Source organism: Cnephaeus nilssonii (assembly GCF_951640355.1).
Source record: "Cnephaeus nilssonii genome assembly, chromosome: 12".
Classification (NCBI taxonomy): Eukaryota; Metazoa; Chordata; class Mammalia; order Chiroptera; family Vespertilionidae; genus Cnephaeus; species Cnephaeus nilssonii.
In genome coordinates this window covers 9,270,441-9,292,291 of record NC_137083.1, presented here as the reverse complement: position 1 = coordinate 9,292,291, position 21,851 = coordinate 9,270,441, and the positions used below count along the sequence as shown (strand labels likewise).

Below are 21,851 nucleotides of genomic sequence, written 5' to 3'. Positions count from 1 at the left end.
ACCTCAGTCTGCATCATCTGAATCAGAAGAACCACCTGGCTGAGCCCATTCCCCCCATATCATTGTGAGGAATAATACATTACTGTGTTTAAGTCACTACATTTTGGTGTGACTTCTTATTCCAAAATAAACTAAAAATTTTTTTTACTGACAATGCTCTATTATTTTCTTGAAAGATCTGTTGTTCCTATCTTGGAATCTTGACATGAACTGAAAAGCAAGGCTGGATACATCTTTCTAAAGCAGATAGAAGACATGATTACACTGGGCGCTTAGGTGAAAGCTGACCTAATACAGACAAAAGAAGACCAATATCCCATGTGGTCTTAGGTAACCCCCCTGCTCCTGAGAGTGGGGTGGCCATTGTGATAGACATAGAGATCCACCATCAGATCCCCCTACAAAGATGCACTTGCTGCCCGGCTGCAGGGAGTCCAGGCAACAGAAAGCCTCCAGCTGCCCAGCCCCTTTGGGGTCTGCCTCCGCTGTACAGAGCAGTCTTTCCTAAGATGAGGCCCACATTTGGTGACTGAGTGAGGCGGGGATAGAAAGGCCTGGTCATTGTGGCCTGATGTGGAATGCTGATAGAAAAGACTCTCTCTGGAGTTCCCTGCAGGTTGGCCAAGGTTTAGATGGCCTGTGCCACAGCTGGATTTCCCACCCCTTCCTTTTACATGTGTCACTTCCTAATGTAAACATCTTGTATCCCAAACTTGGCCTCAATGTTTGCTTCTGGAGAACCCAACCTGTGACTGCCATGAGATCTAGGAGGTTTTACTTTTGAGGATGTGGGATGTGGGTTGATTGCTATGTTCTGGTTTTTCTGGCCACAGACTGATTCCTATAAATGGACAGAAGAACTTTCCTAGGTCTAAAAGATGGAGACAAAGAACCCATGAATCAGGACTTCCCTCTTTGTGGAAGGGAACAGAGCCGGGAGAGAGATGAAGATCCTGTTGAACAGTTTCTGTAACCACGCCAAAACATTTTCCCGGGGAATTAACTGCATTTGGTAATCATTGTCTCGGATCTGTCTAGCAGTTACTTTCCTCCATTACATAGTGTCTTAAATGCTCACTCCCTCTCAACCAGTCACATTTATTGCTCATTGCTTACTCTGAGTTTGTCAATGCAATCAAGAACTTGGTAAAGACCTGCCTGGAACTGTTATTTCCTTCAGAAATAGTTCATAATGCTCCCAAAGCTGTTTAAAATTATTTAAAAAATGATCTGTCAGCAGGAAATTCAAGAAAGGCAGGTGGCCAGCTCTCTGTGGATTATCTGAGGAAACCCTCAAATCCTTCCACTCAAAGCACCATGGTTATTCTCTTAATTGTGTGTAGTCAAAGAAACACAATAAAGACCATGTTCGTTTTAGAAAAGCACAGTTGGGAAGCTGGAATTATGCTTTCTGTCTGCACAACATGCTTTCCCCATCCTCCTCCTCCCTGGAGGCACCCTCTTTCCTTTAAGGGACAAATGATTCCATGTGGACTGGATGCGCTGCCAAAGACTGTCCATCGCCAACACTCCACCCCAACTTTGTGACCACCACCCCCTCATACACACCCCAAAGGCAGACATGTGGGCTAGTTCTGGCCAACCAGAGTGTTCCACCCCTTCCCCACTCCACTGCCCTCTCAGGCTCAAAGGCACAGTGGTGCAGGGAAAGGTCGGTTTGGGTTGTCAAATCTCAGATACGACTACTATTTGAAGCCTTAAGCGAGTTTCTCGGGTGAAACTTCTGGTTCCTCATTTATAAAGTAGTAAATTCAATTTCTAAATGTGGAGTCAAAACTTCCATGGGGTTCAGATGATGGTTCAGTGATATAAGAGCAAAATGTTCTGCATTTCAAAGACCATGACAACATCGAAAGAGATCATGGCAGCTACTCTGACATTCGGAGGACAGAGAAAGACCCCAAAGGAAGGAGCAAAGTGGCCTTGAGAGCAATGGCCACGGGTCGTCACCAGCCAAGGAGAAAGAGGATTAGACCTCTGATCTACCTGTAACACTATTCAGTCAATATATATTGACTACACACACACACATACACATATATACACACATACACACACATATACTTACATACACACATATATACATATACACACATGCACATGTACATTTATATACATATACATATATATACACACATAACACATACCTGAATCAATGCTAGTAGAGGTATATATATATGGTGTGTGTGTATATCTATACCTATAAACATATACACTGAAGGCTACTATGCTATTCTATATTTCTTGCTGACTGAGTCCCTCTGGGCATTACTGAAAAGTAGATATTTCAGCTATTCCTTAGAGGATATCTTAGTGATAACTCAGTCCAAACCTGGCATTTTACAGATGAACAAACTGAGGCTCAGAAAAGGCCACTGCCCCAAACGGCAACGCCCCATCCAATTGTTAGAGTGGTACAGATGCCAAACGCTTGCTCCCTCTCGGCCAGGTCCAGCGAGGGGCAACAGCCCACCTTCGCCCTTCACCTGGCCTCTGAGCTGGCTGCAGCTGCCTGGTTTCCCTGGGCGTCGCTTGCCGGGAGTACAGGGGCCGCCCGCTCCCTCTCCCCAGCACCCCGTTGCTCCCTGCGGAGAGCTGTCACTCCTTTAAGTGGGCATTTTAGGAACCATCCAAAAATAAGTCTACTTTGGTTTCGATTTTAAGTTAAGAGCTGTGGAGTTTGGCAGGGAGGGAGGTTTCTTTTTTGGCAGACACACATGCATGCTTCTGTTCTGTGTGTCTCACGCTGCAAAGCAAGTCCATGGCTAAGGTCCGCTGTTCTCATTATCAGCCGCTTGACATTTGGACTGTGTCCTCAGTCCAGCCTGACAGAGGATGCCTTCATTAACACACGGGACCTCTTCCCTCCTCCATTCTGCCCTCATCTCCACCCACCACCCCACCCTCCACCAAGCACTTTGGGGCAGGAGCTCTGCCAACATTTGTAAATCACCTACATGACATGCTGCGCGGTGAAACCCTCCCTATCACAAACATATGTGGGCCTTGTTCCTTTTGTTGCCCGTTTTTGGCAGCCAGGGGAGTGCCATGCCGCTCTCAATGTGTTTTGCATTCACGAGAAGGGTCAGCGGGCGCCTGTGATATTTGCCACAAGTTTCTGAGTGGCAGGCGATCCCTTTGTCCACCTCTGTGGCACATGCAGCCACAATCTGGTCTCCCAAGCGGCTGCTTTATGCACAGAGCCGCATGGGACACGTGCAATGCCAAGCACGGCAGCGCTCACAGGCTGGGCTGGGACATGAAATAACAGGTGGCGGAGGCATCCGTGAAAGAACCTGGAGGACACGCCGAGTGTGCCTGCTGCCACCCTCCTCAAGAAGCAGTGAGCAGATGGGGGACACCTGACGTGTCCATTGCTCCCAAGTCTGCCCTTAATGGCCTAAGTAGAGATTCCTCTCACCTGAGCCCAGAAATAGGCTTTTCAACTGTTTCTTTTGTTCATCAAGGTAGTTAACATTTTGGGCAATATTTAAATTTCTTACATGCTTTTAATGATTAGAATGACTGGGGTGGGGTAGGCAAATTAGAACACCGTAATTTTACTTGATCTTATCAATTCTTCTAACATAAAAGTAACCCAGTAACCCCTTAGGAAATTCTTTGTGAGCTCTCATTTATTATGTCAAATTGAAGTACTTTCAAGGAAGTCTGTGCCTGATTAATTTCTGTTTGCATTTGCCTAATGGGAACCTCGAGCATTTAGAATCCCAAATTCCCAGGGAGCCAAAATCGAGGTCCCAATGTTGCCTCAAATAAAAAAAACTGAGGGCCATACAAATCAAGTCCAAAACATTTAAATTTCTTCTCTTGACTAAGCAAATGCTTGCTGAGGGGCTTTCTTAATTTCTCCAAAAACTTTCTGGAGGTGAGGAGTGCCGCCGTCATGTAATCATTGGAGAAGCCTTGTCCCGAGGAGCCAAGATCTGCAAACAAAGGCACGGTGGCCAGGCGTGGCCAGGAGTAATATCTGATCCCTAACGGGGAGGTCACACTAGGGGCATCAGGTAGAGAGATTTTGTCTTGGGCTCCATGTATAATATACAGATATGATCATAGATTGGCCAGAGGAGATTACATTGTCCTTTCCTCATGAAATTTGTTCAAGCTCACCCTTTGTTCCCAAATACACTAATTCTCTTATTAATGACCCACCTTTTGGGGGCTGAGTATTCTCTTTCTGATTGCTGAACAATGCCTACACTTTGGTCTTGCGTACTTCAACAGAAACACAGACCCCTCTTCCCTGTGGAAAGTAAGGCCGCAGGGGCCACATTTTGGCTGGTGTGGGCCTCTGCTCGAGGCCAGCCGTGCCCGATCGGCGTTTTTAGACTTTGTTTTCAACCCACTCTCCCATTCCCACAAGCCGAAGGCCCCAAAGCGTGTTCCTACCTGATGGAAGTTACCCACTTGCCGCACGTAACCAGCCACTTCCTTATCAGATTTAAAGATCTTCCAAACTTTTCTTTCTGCCTTCTTGTATTCACGGGATCCTTTCCAACTCATGGCCATCAGGGAGCGCTCTGTCAGGGCAGCTGCCACGATGATGTCCAGCTGGCCATTGTAGATGAGCACCTACATGAAATCGAGCCGGGTACAAATGCAGGAGTCAGCGAGTGAAGCCAGTGATTCTATCTAAGTAGAGAAAGTGCCCGCGCACATGCACATGCACATGCGTGGGAGAAAAGGGACCGTGAGCTTCTCTCATGTGGTGCTCACAGAGGCCCGGCTCCCAGGCCAGTGGGGTCATTTTCTTCCAGTTGGCCACACACATCAACAACCTGAAATAAACTGGAGCCTTGTCTCAACCATTGCATTCTCCCAACATTTGATTCTTCATAGGAATCTACCTAAAGGCCTCTCTTGGTTGCAAACATGTTTGTGCTGTATCACTGGATGATATTACATACTCGGAGGTATGGCTATGTTAAAGAGTAGGACTGTACTTACCACATTTTAGTGGAGCTGAGGAATACTACACCCCGGATTTTCATGAGGCCTGCATTTCATTAACTGGGCTTTCAGGCACTGCAGTAGCTGGCGGGCTGGGCCTTCTCTGGGGGTTGTTAAGCCATATGGCTTTCCTCTCCACATTGATTTTACAGTGGCCACTATAATTCTTTGAGGCAGACAGACAGATGCAGGTGCCTCAGATTTTTTACTTGTTGGAGGCAACTGTGTCTGCCATGCAACTTCTAAGACCTCTTTTTCTTAAATAAGACAACTATTTGTCAACAGTGAGAAGTGTCCTTCCCAGAATTCATTTGTATTTTTTGCCAATTTGATGGATATTATAAAAGAAACAAGCCTGGGGAAGCTCTTATCTTATCTTCCCAAACAATGTTCAATTTGCTTGGAAAAGAATCCAGGTCGCACCCAGCGCGTGAAGCTGTGGAACTCCCCGGACAGGGTAACAGGCGCTCTTCTCTGCAGGGCCATTTAACACAAACCCTTTCAATGTTGAGAATTTCCATCTCACTAGTCCTGATTTTTTAAATGAATTTTATGAAAAAAAAAAAAAAGCCCAAAGAAACTATATTCATTAGTCTTATTATAGAGAAAAACTCAAACACAATCTAAAGGTTCCATGATTAGTAAGTGGTTAAATGAACTGTGGTATGGACATTCTATGGGATTAAGCAAAACCACCGAAAACGTTTGCCTGAACCATGAAGCAATGTGGAAAACCCTTATCCCATAAGTCTGAGAGCCAAAAGTCAAATATACACTGAGTGGCCAGATTATTCTGATCTCTGAACACATAATAATTTGGCCACTCAGTGTATATTCTATATAATAAAAGGCTAATATGCAAATTGTCTCCTCGACCAGGAGTTCGACCAGCAGGCAGGCCGGCCAACCGCCCAAGTCCCCTCCCCCTGGCCAGGTTGGCCGGACCCCACCCATGCATGAATTCATGCACCAGGCCTCATATATATATATATATATATATATATATATATATATATATATATACACATACACACACACTGAGTGGTCAGATTATTATGCATTCAGAGATCATAATAATCTGGCCACTTAGTATATCATCATTAGGAATGGATAAAATAGGTATACATATTCTCATGTGTGGAATGAGACTATTTAAAAAAAATGAATACAGCCCATTAATTTCAGTCCTTTTCTCCTTTGTTTTCTACTCTTCTTAGGCTATTTTTATGCAACCCCCACAGTATGAATGCTCACACCGCACTGTCCCTCTGTCCCCAGCAAGGGGTGTTCCTCAGCTCCATGCCGCCCTTCATCTATTTGGAAGCTCTGGTTTGGCTCAAGTGAAGACCTTTGGTTGAATCCTCACATTGGTAGAAAAGGTTTCAATGCATATGTTTCCATCCCAGCCTCCCTGGTACAGGCTTCTTAAAAGGCTCACACATAATTAAAAAGCCCGGGACTTTGACACACTGCAAATCCCCCGGCAGCCCGGCCGGGACTCGGGGAAGATGAAAGAGCCCTGGGCTCTGCCGCAAGAACGCGGGTCTTTCATGTCCTTCCGTCGCCATCACCACTTCACTCCCCTCAACAGAAACCCAAAGGGGAAAATCCTGGTCGATGTAAAGCATCTTGAAAAGACTCAACTCCCCCACAGCAATAAAATTTCGCATTGTTTATTCAAAGACATTGCCTCAAAGACCTTGAGTACTTCTGGCCCAGGCAAAACTCCTACAGCTGTTTCGCCAGCAGTATGGAAACAATTATATATGATCTGTACCAGCAAACAAGGCTTAAATGCTTCACCATTCTAGGAAGGCCTGATTATAGCTGATTAACAAAGATAATCATCTCTAAAGTAATTCCTCTGCTAGACTTCAATGGAAAGATGCTGATTCACTAGGCCCGTGGTCGGCAAACTGCGGCTCGCGAGCCACATGCGGCTCTTTGGCCCCTTGAGTGTGGCTCTTCCACAAAATACCACGGCTTGGGCGAGTCTATTTTGAAGAAGTGGCGTTAGAAGAAGTTTAAGTTTAAAAAATTTGGCTCTCAAAAGAAATTTTTATCGTTGTACTGTTGATATTTGGCTCTGTTGACTAATGAGTTTGCCGACCACTTCACTAGGGGATGCACAGAGTCTCTGGCGTTTTCCTCTCCATGAAGCTTGCTGAGGGTCTCTTGTAGCGACTTGCTATCAACAGTATATCCTGAAATTGATTTAAGGGATTTCATCAATCGATGTCATCTTTAAGGGATGAAAACCCACAGATTACAGCAAAAACAGGCTAAGATGTACGGCATTAGTGTGCATGGTGGTTGAACTGAATTGAGATGAATCCCTGCCCTGAGCTGCGTCCCTGGTCGCCTCGACTGGTCCTAAACCAGAGCAGTAGCTCCCTGGAATGCTGCAGTGAAGGGCTGACCTGCATCACTTTGTGCATGTGACATGCGGAAGGCACCCTGGGGGGTGGAGGGGGACAAATGGAAATCCTTCCTTTACAAAACAAGGGAAACATTTTTAACTTTTAAAGGGCACACAAGTCAAATGCAACCAAAAAAGAAATCAGATTCATGTTCAAGTGAAGTGATTTCAGGGCTGGCCTTTAAGGTCGCCAGCCTTAAATATAAGAATTCCTGAGCTTTTATTTTTATCTAAATGTCATGTTTATTCTCGTCAGACCTCACAGGAATATCCCAGTTGCCTTTGGGGCTGGGTGAGTGGACGAAATATCCCAGGGTGCACTGACAGTGAGCTGAGAAGCCAGGTGGGTGAAGTGCATGGGTGGGTGGTCCTGAAGCCCACGGGCACACGTGGGCAACCCACATCCTAACAGAGAAGTTCAAGGACAAGGCATATGCCCTGACGCGTTGGCCAGTTATGCAGGATCTGCACACACACATTCGCTTCATTTCTTCCTTGTAGGGTGACCAGCTGTCCCGGTTTGTCCTGGGCTGAGGAGTTTCCCAGGATGCAGGACTTTCAGGCTAAAACTGGGACAGTCTGGGGCAAACCTCCCCCGGAGGCTTGCTGGTATTTTAAGCGACGGGATCTAAAGACAGAGTGGAGACAGAAATGAATGCAGCCTTGAGCTCCACTCCCCTTGTCAGCAGTGAGCCTAACAAAACCCGGAGAAGGGACAGGGCTGCTGGGAGCTGGTTTCCCAGGCAGCATCCGAAACACGTGTCCTGGGTGGTCAGCTGTGAGGCCTCCTTTTAGAGAATGTTCTTTTCTGTCAGCACTTGGAGGACTGGCTGGTGAGCTTGTTGGAAGTGACGGTTATGTGAAGACATGGAAAATACTTCTTATTAAAAAAAAAAAATCAATGAACAACTATGATTCCACTGTTGGTGCTCTATAATTACTATAAAAAGATGCTTCCAATTTGGGAGAAGAAAACATCAAATACAAGCAGTTAGGGTAGTCTAAGTATGGGTGCTTTGTTTTAACTTGACTGTTTTCTAGGTTTATTTTATAAGTGTGGTTAGGATGCGTTTATAATGAAAAAATAATTTTTAAAAAACCACAATAACATTAAGAGGTTAGGCACCTCCGTTTGGCAAAAGGTGGGTTTTATCACAGAATCATTTGTGCAAACTCCAATATTACGTGTTCTCAGTTTTTCATGACAACTAAGTCAAAAGCACAACTTCAGTTCGTTCACAGCTGATCCTAAAGACTCATTCCAGAATTCAAGCATTTGCTAGAGACAGTACTAGGCAATCTGGATTACAAGCATCTTTCTTGGGGGGTTCAAATGACAGAGATGAGAAAAGCATTTTTATGACGTTCTCTATTTTCTGAAGTGCTTTCATGTCCACGTGGCTTATTCTCATTCTGCTACACGAGGTCGGGGTGAAAGTGTTACAGAGCTCACCTCTGCTTTAGGGAATTGTGACACAGTGAGGTGCCAGAATGCATCCTGGATCCCGACTTGCAAACTTGTACCTGGAACTCCTCAGGAAAAGAGCGAAAGTCCTTCGAACCAACCAGCATGCGCTGGCTCCCCACAGCTAAGAGTTTGGTGCCCCTGGAAACTGAGAGTCGGTTGAGCATGACAGAGCTCGCATCTCCAGTTCAGAAACAATCTTGGCCTGTTTGCCCAAGTCCGGCGACATAGCTGCGTCATTTCTCATTTTGGCTCTATGGGCAAGGAGGAGTGTAAGGGCATTGCTCGGCTGGTGGCCGATGTCTCACTTCTGCAGGGGGTGGCCTTGGTGAAGCAGCTGTGGGGCGGCATCAGCTCCTGGAGAAGGAGGCTCCCTGAGCACCCAGTCCATCCACTGCCCTTGCACAGTGCCTGGCACCTTGTAGAACATATGGACACTTACAAGGCATGGTCAGTTGCTCTCCTTAGGCGCTCTGCAATCCTGTAGAGTGACTGCTGCTGTGGCTTGCCCAGGTCCACTCTTCCTTTTCCTGGTGACTGGCCTCCCAACCACCTCAAAGGATACAGCCCTAGTGGAGCTGTCAATCACAGAGTCCCGCCTCTTCTGTGCCAGGGATGAGCATGTGACCTAAGCTAGGCCTCCCCGATGAATCTGCTCAGATTTTTCCTAGTCCCTAGCTTTCTTCTTCACGCCAGCTCTTCAGCTTTTCTGTGAATTCTGTGACCTCTCATGTCTTCTGATCAAGTCCTTTCATGCTTCAAGTAACCAGAACTGTTTATGTTGCTAAGAGCATGCCATCCAAACCCATGCACCGTCAGAGCAGTGCACACAGGCCCCAGCATGCTGAACAGGGAACCCCTGGACCCGTGGCTTACCCTCCCTGAGCTGCAGTTCCCTTTTCTGGACATGCAGATGGTAAGACCTCCATCCCATTGCAGTGAGGATGAATGAGGTCATGTGCATACAGCTCCTAGGACAGGGCCTGATACAAACTGGCAGTCCAGTGAGTGTTGGGTCCTCTTCATTGTTAGGCAGGTTGATCATTTGATAATGACTTGACTCAACAAAGCACTTCTTCTAAAATAACCCCCCAGTGTGTATGGATGATCTTTTTGTGCTCGATACTTGGTTGCCAAGCTCACTCTTTCGGACAAAGGCCTATGGTAGGAGGGAATCCAGCCAGGGTAAACCTGAACTCTATGTATTCAAACTCCTGAAATAACACACCTCTCCCTGGGACTTTTACACACATTGGGTATAGCATCTCAGAAATATTTTCCTGGTAGTCAGAGCCATAAGTTCACAAAGTACTCTTTTTAAAGGAACTTACAGTTTTGAAGCATGGGATTCAAAATCACAAGGAATTTCCCCATATTTAAATGCTAGGGAAGTATGGTAAAAGTATAGCTTTGAAAAGGGCATTTTGAATAATAATCGAACACGTCCATCCTTATTATGTTACAGGAAGTGTGCTAACCATTTTGCATCCATGACGATGTCATAACACCCCCAGAAGGCAGGTGATAGTTATCCTTTTTTCAGATACAAGGAGACAGAGGTGCAGGGACATGAGCCAACTGGTGACAGATTCAAGTTCAGATCTGCCCGAGTCCAAAAGGTTGTGCTTCTAACCTCTCTTTTACACTGTCTCCCTGCCCAAGTCACTGCCCTGAACGAACACGTGATCAGGTGGTATATTCTGTATTTGTAATTCCACAAGCAAGGAGCAAACCTAATGATAAGTGTGACTCCTTGAAATGAAGGATGCATGTTTATAGTTAAGAGCACAGGCCCTGTGTCTGGGTTTTGAATCACAGCACTTCTACCTACTAATGAGATTATCTCAATTAATTACTCAGCCTGTCTAGAGTTCAGTTTTCTCATCTGTAAAATGGGTATAAGGGAAACAAATAGGACAGAGAGTCACTGGGAGAATTACATAATATAATGCATGTAAAGCTCTTTGCATCCTAGGCACACAGTAAATGCTCAATTAATGCTAGCTATTATTATTGTCACCACATTTAAAGAGCTCAACATAGCTATTCAAACAGCTGCATAATTTCCAAAAGAAATGTCACCTGTGGATTACAATTGTGAGTTAGGAATAAGGAGTTAGAATTCCAGCACAACGGCACGAGGTCATAAATTTGGTAAAACGTATAGCAGGGCCTTAGGAAAGTAGTATCTTGCGGACAGAAGACTTGAGGCTCAGCCCTGGCTCAGCCTCCAGGGCCTGTGCTTCCCGGGTGACTTGGACATGGCATCTACTCACGCTTAGCCTTAACTTTCTCCTCCATGAAGTGAAATAGCTACGGAGTAGAGTTGTTATGAGGCCACATGGGATACGAGACATAAAAATGTCCTATAACTTGATGAGCAGGGTTTCATCAATGGTTTTGTTACTCCTTATGAAGATTAGCCTGAAAAGTACATTGCGATGGTGGAGTGCAGAGGTTTTAAATTGGCTGCCTGAGGCCTTGCAGATCTATCCACCGAGTCTACACAGTGGCACAGTTTTTGCAATTGATGCCAGCATTCCAATACCAGGAGATCTGACCCTGCTGGGCCTGTGTTTCCCCTGGGCCACAGTGACTAACCCTGGACTCCAGCTGTCCCTCTTACACACAGCCCCACCCCTTCCTTAGTACCTCTCCCATCCCCTCCACCCCCTCAGGTGCAAGGGCAGTTGCCATTTTTTTTTTCAGTGCTTATGCTATTATTTTTCTTCAAAGAGAAAAATATTTCTCCGTATCCATGACTTTGTCATGGGCAAAACAGAAAGATCAATAGGTCTCGATCCAACACTGTTCATTGATTTCATTTCCTTCCTGGATCCTCAGGCAGCTGAAGTTCACTTCCATCCGAAATGGAAGGGAAGTGTGGCCTTTTGTCTGAGTGGGAGAAGAGCCCATGACTTACGTAAGGAGTGTGTGTGTCTGTTTGTTTACTCTGCTCGTATGAAATGTCAACTTATTCAGCAGCAAATATTTATGAAGCGCCTAAGGATTAGGCACTCAGGGGACAGATAGGAAAAAATGTGACCTCTGCCCTGGTGATGCTCCAGATTTTTTTTTTAACTCTTTAAAACATGACTAATCAGAAGAGGAAAGGCAAGTTTACCCTTCCATTCTCTAAGTCTTCCTTAAAGGAGAGGTCAACAAAAGTCTGTTTCACGTGCATCTTCCTAAAATCTAATCATTTAACCACAAACTTTTCAAGTTCTGGATGTATATACATCAGTAGTTGATTTCTACATTTCCCTCTCTCAGCAAGAAAAAATTCTCCCCAGTAGAGACCTAATGAGCAGAATCAAAGGATGCTGAACGCTTATTTTGCACAGTGTATGCCTTTCAAAGGTATTTTCTGGGCAGATATAAAGCAGCCCACTGTTCACAAAACAGTACCTGCTCACCACTTTACCTGCAGACTCAACTGGAAAGATCCCATGCCCTCAGAACTCAGATTTGGGCTCCAAGTAAGTTAGGGGGTGCCACATGCTACTCAACGGGGAAAGAGACATCTGGCCTTTCAATGGTCCCCGCACAACTGGATTCTTGAAGGAAGGGGCTGGGGGCAGAAATGTATGTAAATGCGCATTTTGTTGTAAATGTCATTCCTCCCGTCTCAAGGCAGAAGGATGGAAATAAATCATGTGAGCGCCACTGACTGATCCGAAACTTTAACTTCTTTGTGAAACCAAATCAAAAGAACACAAAACCGTTCCCTCTGTTCGCCCGTTCGCGCGGCCACCTTTGGGAAAATGACTGAACCGCCGCAGGAGGAGGCTTTGGCCCCTCAGCACAACGGGAAAGCAGACCGTGCTTGTGTGCGAGGCTTTCTGTTGTTGCGCTTTCAGACGAAAGATTTACGCTGATATTTTGGCCCATTTACAACCCATCATAATACTTTGCAGACAAAGTTATGCTCTTTTCCCAATGATCTAGTGACCTTAATCTCTAATATTTTGTGGTTTCCTGTTTGGGGAAATGATTGAACAGCAGCCTAAGCTATTCCAGGCGGCCCGGCGTTCCCAGTTGGCCGCTATCTGTCTTGGTTTTGAATGTTCTCCTGTTCACCAATCCAAAAAAAAAAAAAATTGGTTTAAAGAAGCTTTTCCTACAGATGCTAAATCAATGAAACTCCTACCAAGCGGCCCTCTACACTTCCTCCTCTGGCTGCCTTACTTATCATTCTTCAGTTACAAACCCCAGCAGCGCCAGGAGTCCTTTCTGCCTGAAGCAATTAGCATGCTCCACCACTGCGCTCTCCTGAGCAGAAGGGAATTAATTTCACTAACATCCAACTCGACCCAGGGCCATTCCCCGGGGCTTCTCACCAGCTCAGCTGCAAAAGAAGAGCCTCGCCTGCCTCCACTGTGCACAATCAGGTTCAGGAAATGTTCCCCCCTGGAGGCAGGGTTGTTATCCTTTCCCGGACAATGCCTGGCCCCCTGGCCCCAGCTGCCTATGGCTCCCAGGACTCCCTCTTCCTGGTGAATTTGCAGGAATATCGGGCTGGAAGGCTCGGGAAGCCCAATCCCTGTGGTCCACTCGGAGAAGACTGTGGGAGAACACTAGTGCCACCATTGAATGAAACGGCAGTCACGTCTGCCACCACGTTGTGCTTCCAAAGGGACATGTTTTGCCTCCAAGTTTAAGGACAAGGGAAGACAATGAACGAGAGAAAATGAACTTGGCATAAACACCCCCATGTGCCTGCCATCCGCCTACCAGCTAGCGTTGCCAAGACGAGCAAAGAAAAATGAGAATGGAGCAAAAACAAGGTTGAGAGTGTGTGCAGCGATTATACAAATAGTGTCTTTCAGCCAAAGAAAATTATTCCTGCTTTCTTGCAACTTAACTCTAAATAATTTCGTTGCTTTTAGAGGGGAACAAGGAGCTAAGCCAGCGTGGCAACGAGCCAGCAAGCCATCACTCCAACCCAGGCATCTCTGAGGAAAAATTAACCACCTAGCATAGCACACTTAAAACGACTTCTAATGATGGCCCGGAGTAATATTTTTCTCTGGTTTGAACAGAGAAGTCCCAGGCGCACTCCAGGGTCTTTCCTCTGCCTTCTCATTCCAGGGTCTGCTGTCAGAGCCCCTTTCTGATCTTCTCACCTCTCCGGGGTCTCCTCTGATCATCGTCTGTCCCTGGGTTTAGGAACTGAAAGTGCCCAGGAGCGGGCCCGCCGCTGCCCACACTAGTCTCTCTGGAGGTGAAAGTCCTCCCTGGTTGTCAGAATGTCAGTTCCAAGGCCGCAGCAAGGGCCACCTTCAAAGGCTGCCACCTGCTCGCCACTGTGGTTACCCCACTCCCATGAGAGGGGGCAAGTACCTGGTTGCACAGCCTACTTTTCCTTACTGAATTCAACAGAGAAGCCCGGCTGATGCCTGTGGCCTCTGGGGTTTCATCTGCACAGGAAAACCTGCTATCAGCAGGTGCAAGATCCTCTGCCCGCACTCTCAATGGGGCTATTCAACCAGAGCCGCCCCGTTAGTCTGCGATTAGCCTTTTCCTCCCCCAAACACAACTTGCCCTTGTTTGGTAAGTAAAGCATCCTTTTCCCCGTTCTTTCCCGAGAATGTCAAAGAGGCTCAAAAGGATTGTGCAAGCCGCTGTGACAAACACGGGGACTGTCAGGAAGCTGAAGAAACAGACAGGAGTATTCAGAGTGGAAGGAGCACAGGGAGACAGGGAAATCTAGACAGAGGAGGTGGGGGGCTCCCGCCCAGAGCTCTCGTTTCAGAAAGCTTGGTTGAAGGTTCGGGCTTTCACTCAGCCTCGCGCCTGTGCTATGGTGTTGCCTGTTACCCGTGAGGAGATGGGGGTTTCTCATCAGCAGCAAGTAGATGGTACAGACGGAGCCACACAGGGGTGTAGTGGGAGGATTTCTACAAAGCAGGCCAGGCAAGTCCAGTGATGAAAAGCCCCCAGGGAGAGCCCCAGAGGTTGCGACTCTGGCTCCCACGGGCACTGGGAAGGGTGGGAACGTGCCTTCCCCTTTGGACTAATAGCCAGGGCCGACCGCCCCTGAATTCAGTCCCCGGTGCTCAGGTGGAAGAAGAGGAAACTGCAGTGGAAAGAGCACTGGACCTGGAGTCACATCTCGTGGCAAATGGACTCAAATGGTGATGACCATGACCCGAACCAAAATACCGGCTTTGCATTTTGTCTCTGTGACTCTAATATGTGACTCTCACATACAGACCAAACAAGTGCCCCAGTGCCAATCCATGTAGTAATCATTGGCAAAGCTTTTTGTCTTGTTTTCTTTTGCAAAATAAAAATCGAGGCTGCACTATTTCCCCCCACACACCCTCAGGGAGGGTGGCGGCACACACTGCTTTGGAGGCCACTCTCCAATGGTGTGGCATCAGTCTGCCCTCGTCCTGCTCCACTATGACACGAGGAATAGACTGAGAGGCGACTACCGAGTGTTGACATTTATCACACGCACACTACTCCTCACTGTATCCAGAAAGCAATTCTCTCCCCCATCCCTGCCATTTCTCTATCTTTTCAAAGTAAAATCAACTGATACAATAGCCTTTGGTTCAGAGCAGTTGGATTTCACAGCAACTGGATTTAAATACAGTCATTCCTTGGTGTCCATGGGGCAGTGGTTACAGGTCCCTTGCCGGTACCAATATCGGAGGATGCTCAAGTCCCTTCTATATGTTTGCATACATCCTCCTGTTCAATTTAAATTGCTCTAGATCACATATAATACCTAATACAAGGTGAGTGATATATAAATAGTTGTTATACTGAATTGTTTAGGGAATAATGATATGAAAAATAGTCTGTACATGTTCAGTGCAGATGCAATCATCATTGACCTAAGTATATATGAACAATAATAGAACAATTTTTCTCTGGAATGTTATTGATCCATGGTTGATTGAATCTGTGGCTGCAGAACCTGTGGACACAGTGGGGCAACTATATATACATTTCTTAACTTAATGATTCTTAGGTTCCCTAGAACTGCATAGCAAATGGTATTGCCACTTAATGTCTTTCTATTTACACCACCCTCCGCCCTGCCATATTTGGGTGATGCCAGAATAAATTCTACTTTTCCTGTTGCCAGAGATCACAAATGCACCTTCTAATGTGTTGAGCATGAGGTCCCTTCAAACAACAAAATGAAGCCCTTGCAAAATGATCGGAGTGCTCACCAAGCAAAGCAGTTTAAAACAAACTGATCCACATGGCAGAATATAATATCAAAGGGTTTAAAAAAAATCAGAGAACATAAAAATACACCCTGGTTCTCCTTTGAACATTTCATCCCAACATAAATTTAAAGGACAGACAAGAAAAATTGTCAAAACCACGGCAAGTTTGGGTGAAATCAAAGTGTTTCATACTATATGGGTATTCTCGTTTCCCCATAACCATTGAAATGCTTACAAATTAACAAAGTCCAAAAGTATGTCTCATAAAAAATTTAAAAAAGCTAACCCCACTCTTGTACTTGGATTATACTGAAGCAGGTAAAATGACCTCACCAAGCACCCTGCAGTATAAGGTACACTATTTTATTTGCCCGTAAAGTGGCGCTTGCTGATCTATGGGCTATGATTATATAAAACAAATGTCCCAGGATTAGCTTCCTCTCTTCCGTTATGCTTCACTAGGAGCCACTTCCTCCTCCCAGACATTTTTCATGGAATGGCACTGGCATTCTCTTCATGGCCTTCAAAGGCTTTGGAAGAAAGTGATCCCATCAGCTTACAGTCAACAAAGCCAAGTGTTTCCCGTCATGGTTTCATGGGCACTTGGATTCCAACTGAGCCGCTGAGGAATCAGGCCCATGTAAGTGTTAACTTTTCTTGGTATGCTAGACACTTATCCAGTCTCATTTCCTGGCTTCTGCTATTGACATTTTCCTATCAGGCGATGTTATGAAGGAAAATGCCACAAGCAATTAGAATGACTGCGAAAATGAGTTAGTTTCACTAGAAGTATGTATCTCCCAAACTTCTAAGTCGCCTCCTTTAATCAGGAACTGCCCATTTCTAAATGAAGACCTTTTGCTAGCCCCGGACAAGTAAACAAAACTCCAACGACCTGGGTGTTAAGATTTCAGTCTGGTGGGGAAGCTGAGAAAACAGTAAGATCCCGAGTTCTGAAGATGCAATTAGTGGGAACTTAATGAGCTGCAGAATGATAAGTGACAGGGAAATGTAACTTTATATTTACAATTTCCTGACTAGATGAACTTTTAAACACAGCAAACTAAGCCCTACCCCAGGGCAATTTAACCTTTCGAAGCACAGGCATGTGGAGGTTAAGAGCTGGCACTTGGAGATGGTACCCCCTAAAACTGCAGTGGGCTTCCAGACAATGTCTCAATAGGGACAGCCTCAAACCCAAGGCCAGTGCTTTACTTTGAATCCAAATGGCCTCCATGTATAGAGCTGTGGCTCCTATTTGTTAAAATAAAGGTTTCACGCAGCAAATGCACCACCCTGCCCCCCACCCACCCGGACACTCATTCTCATGTCTTTGCAACTATAGCCCATATATTTTTAGAAATAACTATAACCAGACAAAGAAAGGGAGGCTAAAAACATGCAGAACCTTTAGCGAGAATCTTCACAAGAACAATGTACCTTCTATATCAGAAAGGACTAAGGACCAGGGGACCTCTACAAAGAGCAAGGTTTTCAAAGCCAACAGCTCTTAGGAAGAATGAGTTGCATTTCTTAGGTTTCAGAGCTGCCCTGTAAGTACTAGTATTATTCCCATTTCACAGATGGAGAAGCTGAAGCTACGTGTTTAAGTATTCTCCCCAAAGGAACACAGCCAGTGAATGGTGGAGCCAGCATTCAAACTCAGAATAACCAACTTGAGAACCCACGCTCCTAACTACCATGTTCTATGACCCTGCTGAATCCTAAAAATCCTGACAATATTGTGACCCGATTGAATCATGAAGAATCCCAATAGCCCAGCAGATAATTTCCCATTCTAGTTATTTTGGAAATTATTAACATGATATTGCAATTTACCACCCAAACGTCTGAAATTACTGAGTAGAGAGTCAGTTTGAGTACACATCCCCTAGAGGTCATTACAAGAAAAGGGTTATGCTTCATACAGTCTACCCAGAGGTGCCACAGGAGTTCCATTAGTTCCCAGGAGCTGAGGAGGGTCTTCCCCTGTCCATCTGAGATAGTCCGCATTGGCTAAAATGAGCCTAGTACAGGAAAAAGACTTCCAGGTTCTCAGGAATAGAAATGTGTGCACAATTTTCTATGACAAATTAGCACTGAGTCTTACATACATATCACTTTGAGGGTATTAATGTTTTAAGCCAATCTACATTGTTCCGATTCCATTGCTTATGCATTGAGGGTCACCACCATCACAGACAAGCCAAAGATATTCGCTGCCCTGCGGCTCTGCCAGAGGAGCAATGAGTATGCAGTCTGAGCAGACGCCACTTTTTTGGTGGGCACTCAGACTGACTGAATACTTGGTTCTCTTTCTTCATGGAAACACGGTTTATCTGCATCACTAATCTGTTATCTTTTTCTGACAACTCAGCCAGAGTTTTAACGTTTAGAAAATACTCTGCTTGCATTGGAATTCACATGGACAGAGATGTGTACATATCTTTATTCAATGTGTTCTTTATCAATTCATTACACACTCCATGCGGATTATATAGACTCTCCTCACTTGCCTGGGATAGGAATCATGTTCCAGTTCAGTTTATACAGTGAGAACATGTATCTCCCAAGGGCACACACACACAAACACACAAAAAATGTAACGGGAACTTCCTTATCTGCTCTCCACTCAAAAACACCACTTTGCATTCCTTAATGTTATATTGTAGCCCATTATTTATGTTTTGAAAATGCAAATGATAAGCTCTTTTGGTTTAATAATTTGATGGATCATTGACAAGTTTATTAAGAGATAATTTTAAAAGAAATTATTGATGTTTAGAGAAAGGAAAAGAGAGGGTAAGAGAGAAACATTGATGCGAGAGGAACATCGATCGACTGCCTCCTGCATGCCCCCTACTAGCAAGTGCACAGTCCCAGCATGTGCCCTGACCAGGAATCAAACCAGTGACCTCTTGGTGCATGGGAGGACACTCAATCCACTGAGCCACACTAACAGGGCTAGTAGAGATGATTTTGATATAGCACTGATTTATAGAACTGGTTTTTCACTCATTCGTCCTCTTGTCATCTGCTCCAGGCTAGTGCTGGACTGACAGTCCACAATGGCAGTACAGCCAAGTGCTAAGTGTGGCAAGAGCAGCAGAGATGACACGGCCTGAGAGTGGAGAGAAGATGACTGTCCTAGAAAGCATTTCATCCGCTTCTGCAGATTTGCAATAAGGTTGTAGACTCTGCATGTCATTGACGCTGGATTATTTTCAAAAAGGGTGTGTGTCTAGCAACTCAAACTCTGTGCTAGAGGCAGGACCAGAAAATGGGCCTCCTAGGTCTGGTATATTCCAAAACCCAATCTAGTAATTGTGCATTTAGCCAGAAACTCCCTGGACAGTACCGGTGGTTGTGCACAGAACAATCCCACGGGACACTATTCCTGACATACACATTGTAGAAATGTGTGTTTCTCGTGGTAGAAAATGGCAGCAAAGAGTTTAGTTCAAATAAAGGCAGTATATTAGGATAATTTTTGACAGATGGGAATAAAGTATCTTGAGAGGTGGCCTTTTTTTTTTTTTTTCTAATTGATACAAAAGTGTGCTGGCTACTGGCTGCTCTGTGTATGTTTTTTGTTGTGTTTTTTATTCCAAACACTAGAGGCCCAGTGCACAAATTTGTGCATGGGTGGGGTCTGGCTGGCCCACCCTAATCAGGGCCAATCGGGCTGGGCTGGCTAGGGGGAGGGGATGCTTGAGGTTGGCTGGCCGTCCCCCGCCCCCTGGTCAAACTCCCGGTGGAGGGGACAATTTGCATATTAGCTTTTTATTATATAGGATTATTCTTGCTTCTGCCAGGAAATAGAGAGGAAGTGGACTGCCTCATTGGTGATCTCCTCTATCATGTAAGCACACTCATCCTGCACAGATGCCCCACAGACCATGCCCAGGACAGATGACAGCAGCCCTGGAGGATCAGAACTGAGAAGAGAAGGGGGAGGGGATACACAGGATGACTCTCCCTATGGCACTTGCTCATGGTGTCCACCCTTTTGGTGAGAGTCCTAGAGTCCACGGCTCCTTTCCTGAACCCCCCGGGCTTCCTTTCCACAATTTCACTTTCCTTTGGTACCTCCAGCAGCAAATCAGGCAAAACATCTCAATCAGATAACATAGTGGTAGGCTTTCCACACCTCCGAACAGAAACCCTTTCTCACTCATTGTTCCAACCTGACAGCCTACCAGTGTTTGGCTTCATGTGGCTACAAAAAAAGAAAACTGCCTTTTGAGCAACATGAATTAATTCAGTTATTAGGCAGCATGCATTTTTGGAGTAATCAGTTGATTCCATTTACCCCTGACTTCACTGGGATTAATATTACACAGCAAACAATAAGCAAAAATTGGCTCATCCTTTTAGCTCTGCGATGACTCATTTTCTCAGGAAATGATGAGAGGTGGCATGTGCCAAGGAGAATTTCACATTAGGAACTATCAGGGTATGTGATTAATTAGAAGGAAGAAACCACAAAACTTTTCATTGAAAGAAATCAAACCGTGAAGGGGTTGTTATTTATATCTGTAAAACATCATAAAAGTAAAGAAGGAAAATGGCAGGAGTCAAATGACAAATCCAAGAAAGTCCCCTCTGCTCTGGGCAGTCCGAAAAGTTCCTAAAATAGTAACTGAAGTAACTTTCTCACCTTGTAGTTATTCATGATTTCCGTTAACCATGGCTTAACTGACTTCACCGTGTCTTCCCGCAAGTACTTTTCAACTTTGGATCCATCATGAAAAGTCCGGTTCCCCACGTGGATGGCTCGTCTCACTTCTGAGAGGGACAAGAATTGCCCATAGTAACTTTGGTCCTCGGGTTCCTGTCAGAAGGAGGCACCCGAAAGATATTAGGGAACATGAACAGCCCACATTTGGTCAAAGCTTCACATTTCTCATCACCTACACCGCAAGGAACAAGACAAGACATGACTATTCACCTGCTTCCACCCTGAAAATTTTAACTTGGGGGTTTTGAGTTAATTTAAATTTCACTAACAACAAATCTGGACGATCTAATGATACTCTTGGAAACAATACCAACTTTGTAAATGCTGGATTTTCCTTTATGGAAATGCATCTTTTGCAATCTGTGACTCTAATGAACAATCCCATTGGAGGGAAATACAGGGAAATGGAAGAGGTGAGATTATCCGAATTAATTTGCTCCTTGCTGGAGGACCTATGGGAAGAAGATCAAAGGAACACATGGGCCCAGGGTGACGGCAAGAGGGTCACAAGCTGAGGATTCCTTTCCCATGTCCCCTTTGCTAAAGCCACACACACCGAATAATCGGCTGGCCATAATTTAAGGGGTACATACAGAGTGTAAAAACAGATGATATACTTTGTGAGGCACATAACACTAAAGAAGTTATCCATGAGCCTTAGTTTTAAAACAATACTGTGTACAAGTCTCTGATATCCATTATACTAAAATAAAAAGGACTCCAAGCTGTTTTAAAAAGTTACAAAAGGATAAAAAACTGTCAGAGTTTGAGATAAACAATTTTGTGCATCATCAACAGTTTTTGCTAACTGTGAATTATTACTTTGAAAAAATCAAATTAAAAGTTTTATTTCTCTTTTGATACCGTATGTTTTTCTCTGGATAAAATCTAAAACCACAAAGCTGGAAAATTCCATTGATGTTAGCTTTATATTTTATTTACAAAGTAGTTCATGAATAAGGCAATTTTACAGACAGAATGCATTGCTATATACACTAGACAAAGAATATACTACCCAAATCCCCACTTTGGCTCACTTTGTCT

The 21,851-nt window shown here is 45.0% G+C and overlaps 1 protein-coding gene across 2 annotated transcripts in view; it reads right to left on the bottom strand.

The window, feature by feature from the left end:
* Positions 1 to 21,851, bottom strand: part of CPVL (carboxypeptidase vitellogenic like) — a 102,178-nt gene that overhangs the window by 16,911 nt on the left and 63,416 nt on the right. For both annotated transcript variants that reach the window (XM_079785675.1, XM_079785676.1), the window contains exons 11-12: positions 20,727 to 20,900; positions 4,432 to 4,614 (exon numbers count right to left, since the gene is read on the bottom strand). In XM_079785675.1, the coding sequence (XP_079641801.1) occupies positions 4,432 to 4,614; positions 20,727 to 20,900 (357 nt within the window). The remainder of the gene's footprint in view (positions 1 to 4,431; positions 4,615 to 20,726; positions 20,901 to 21,851) is intronic.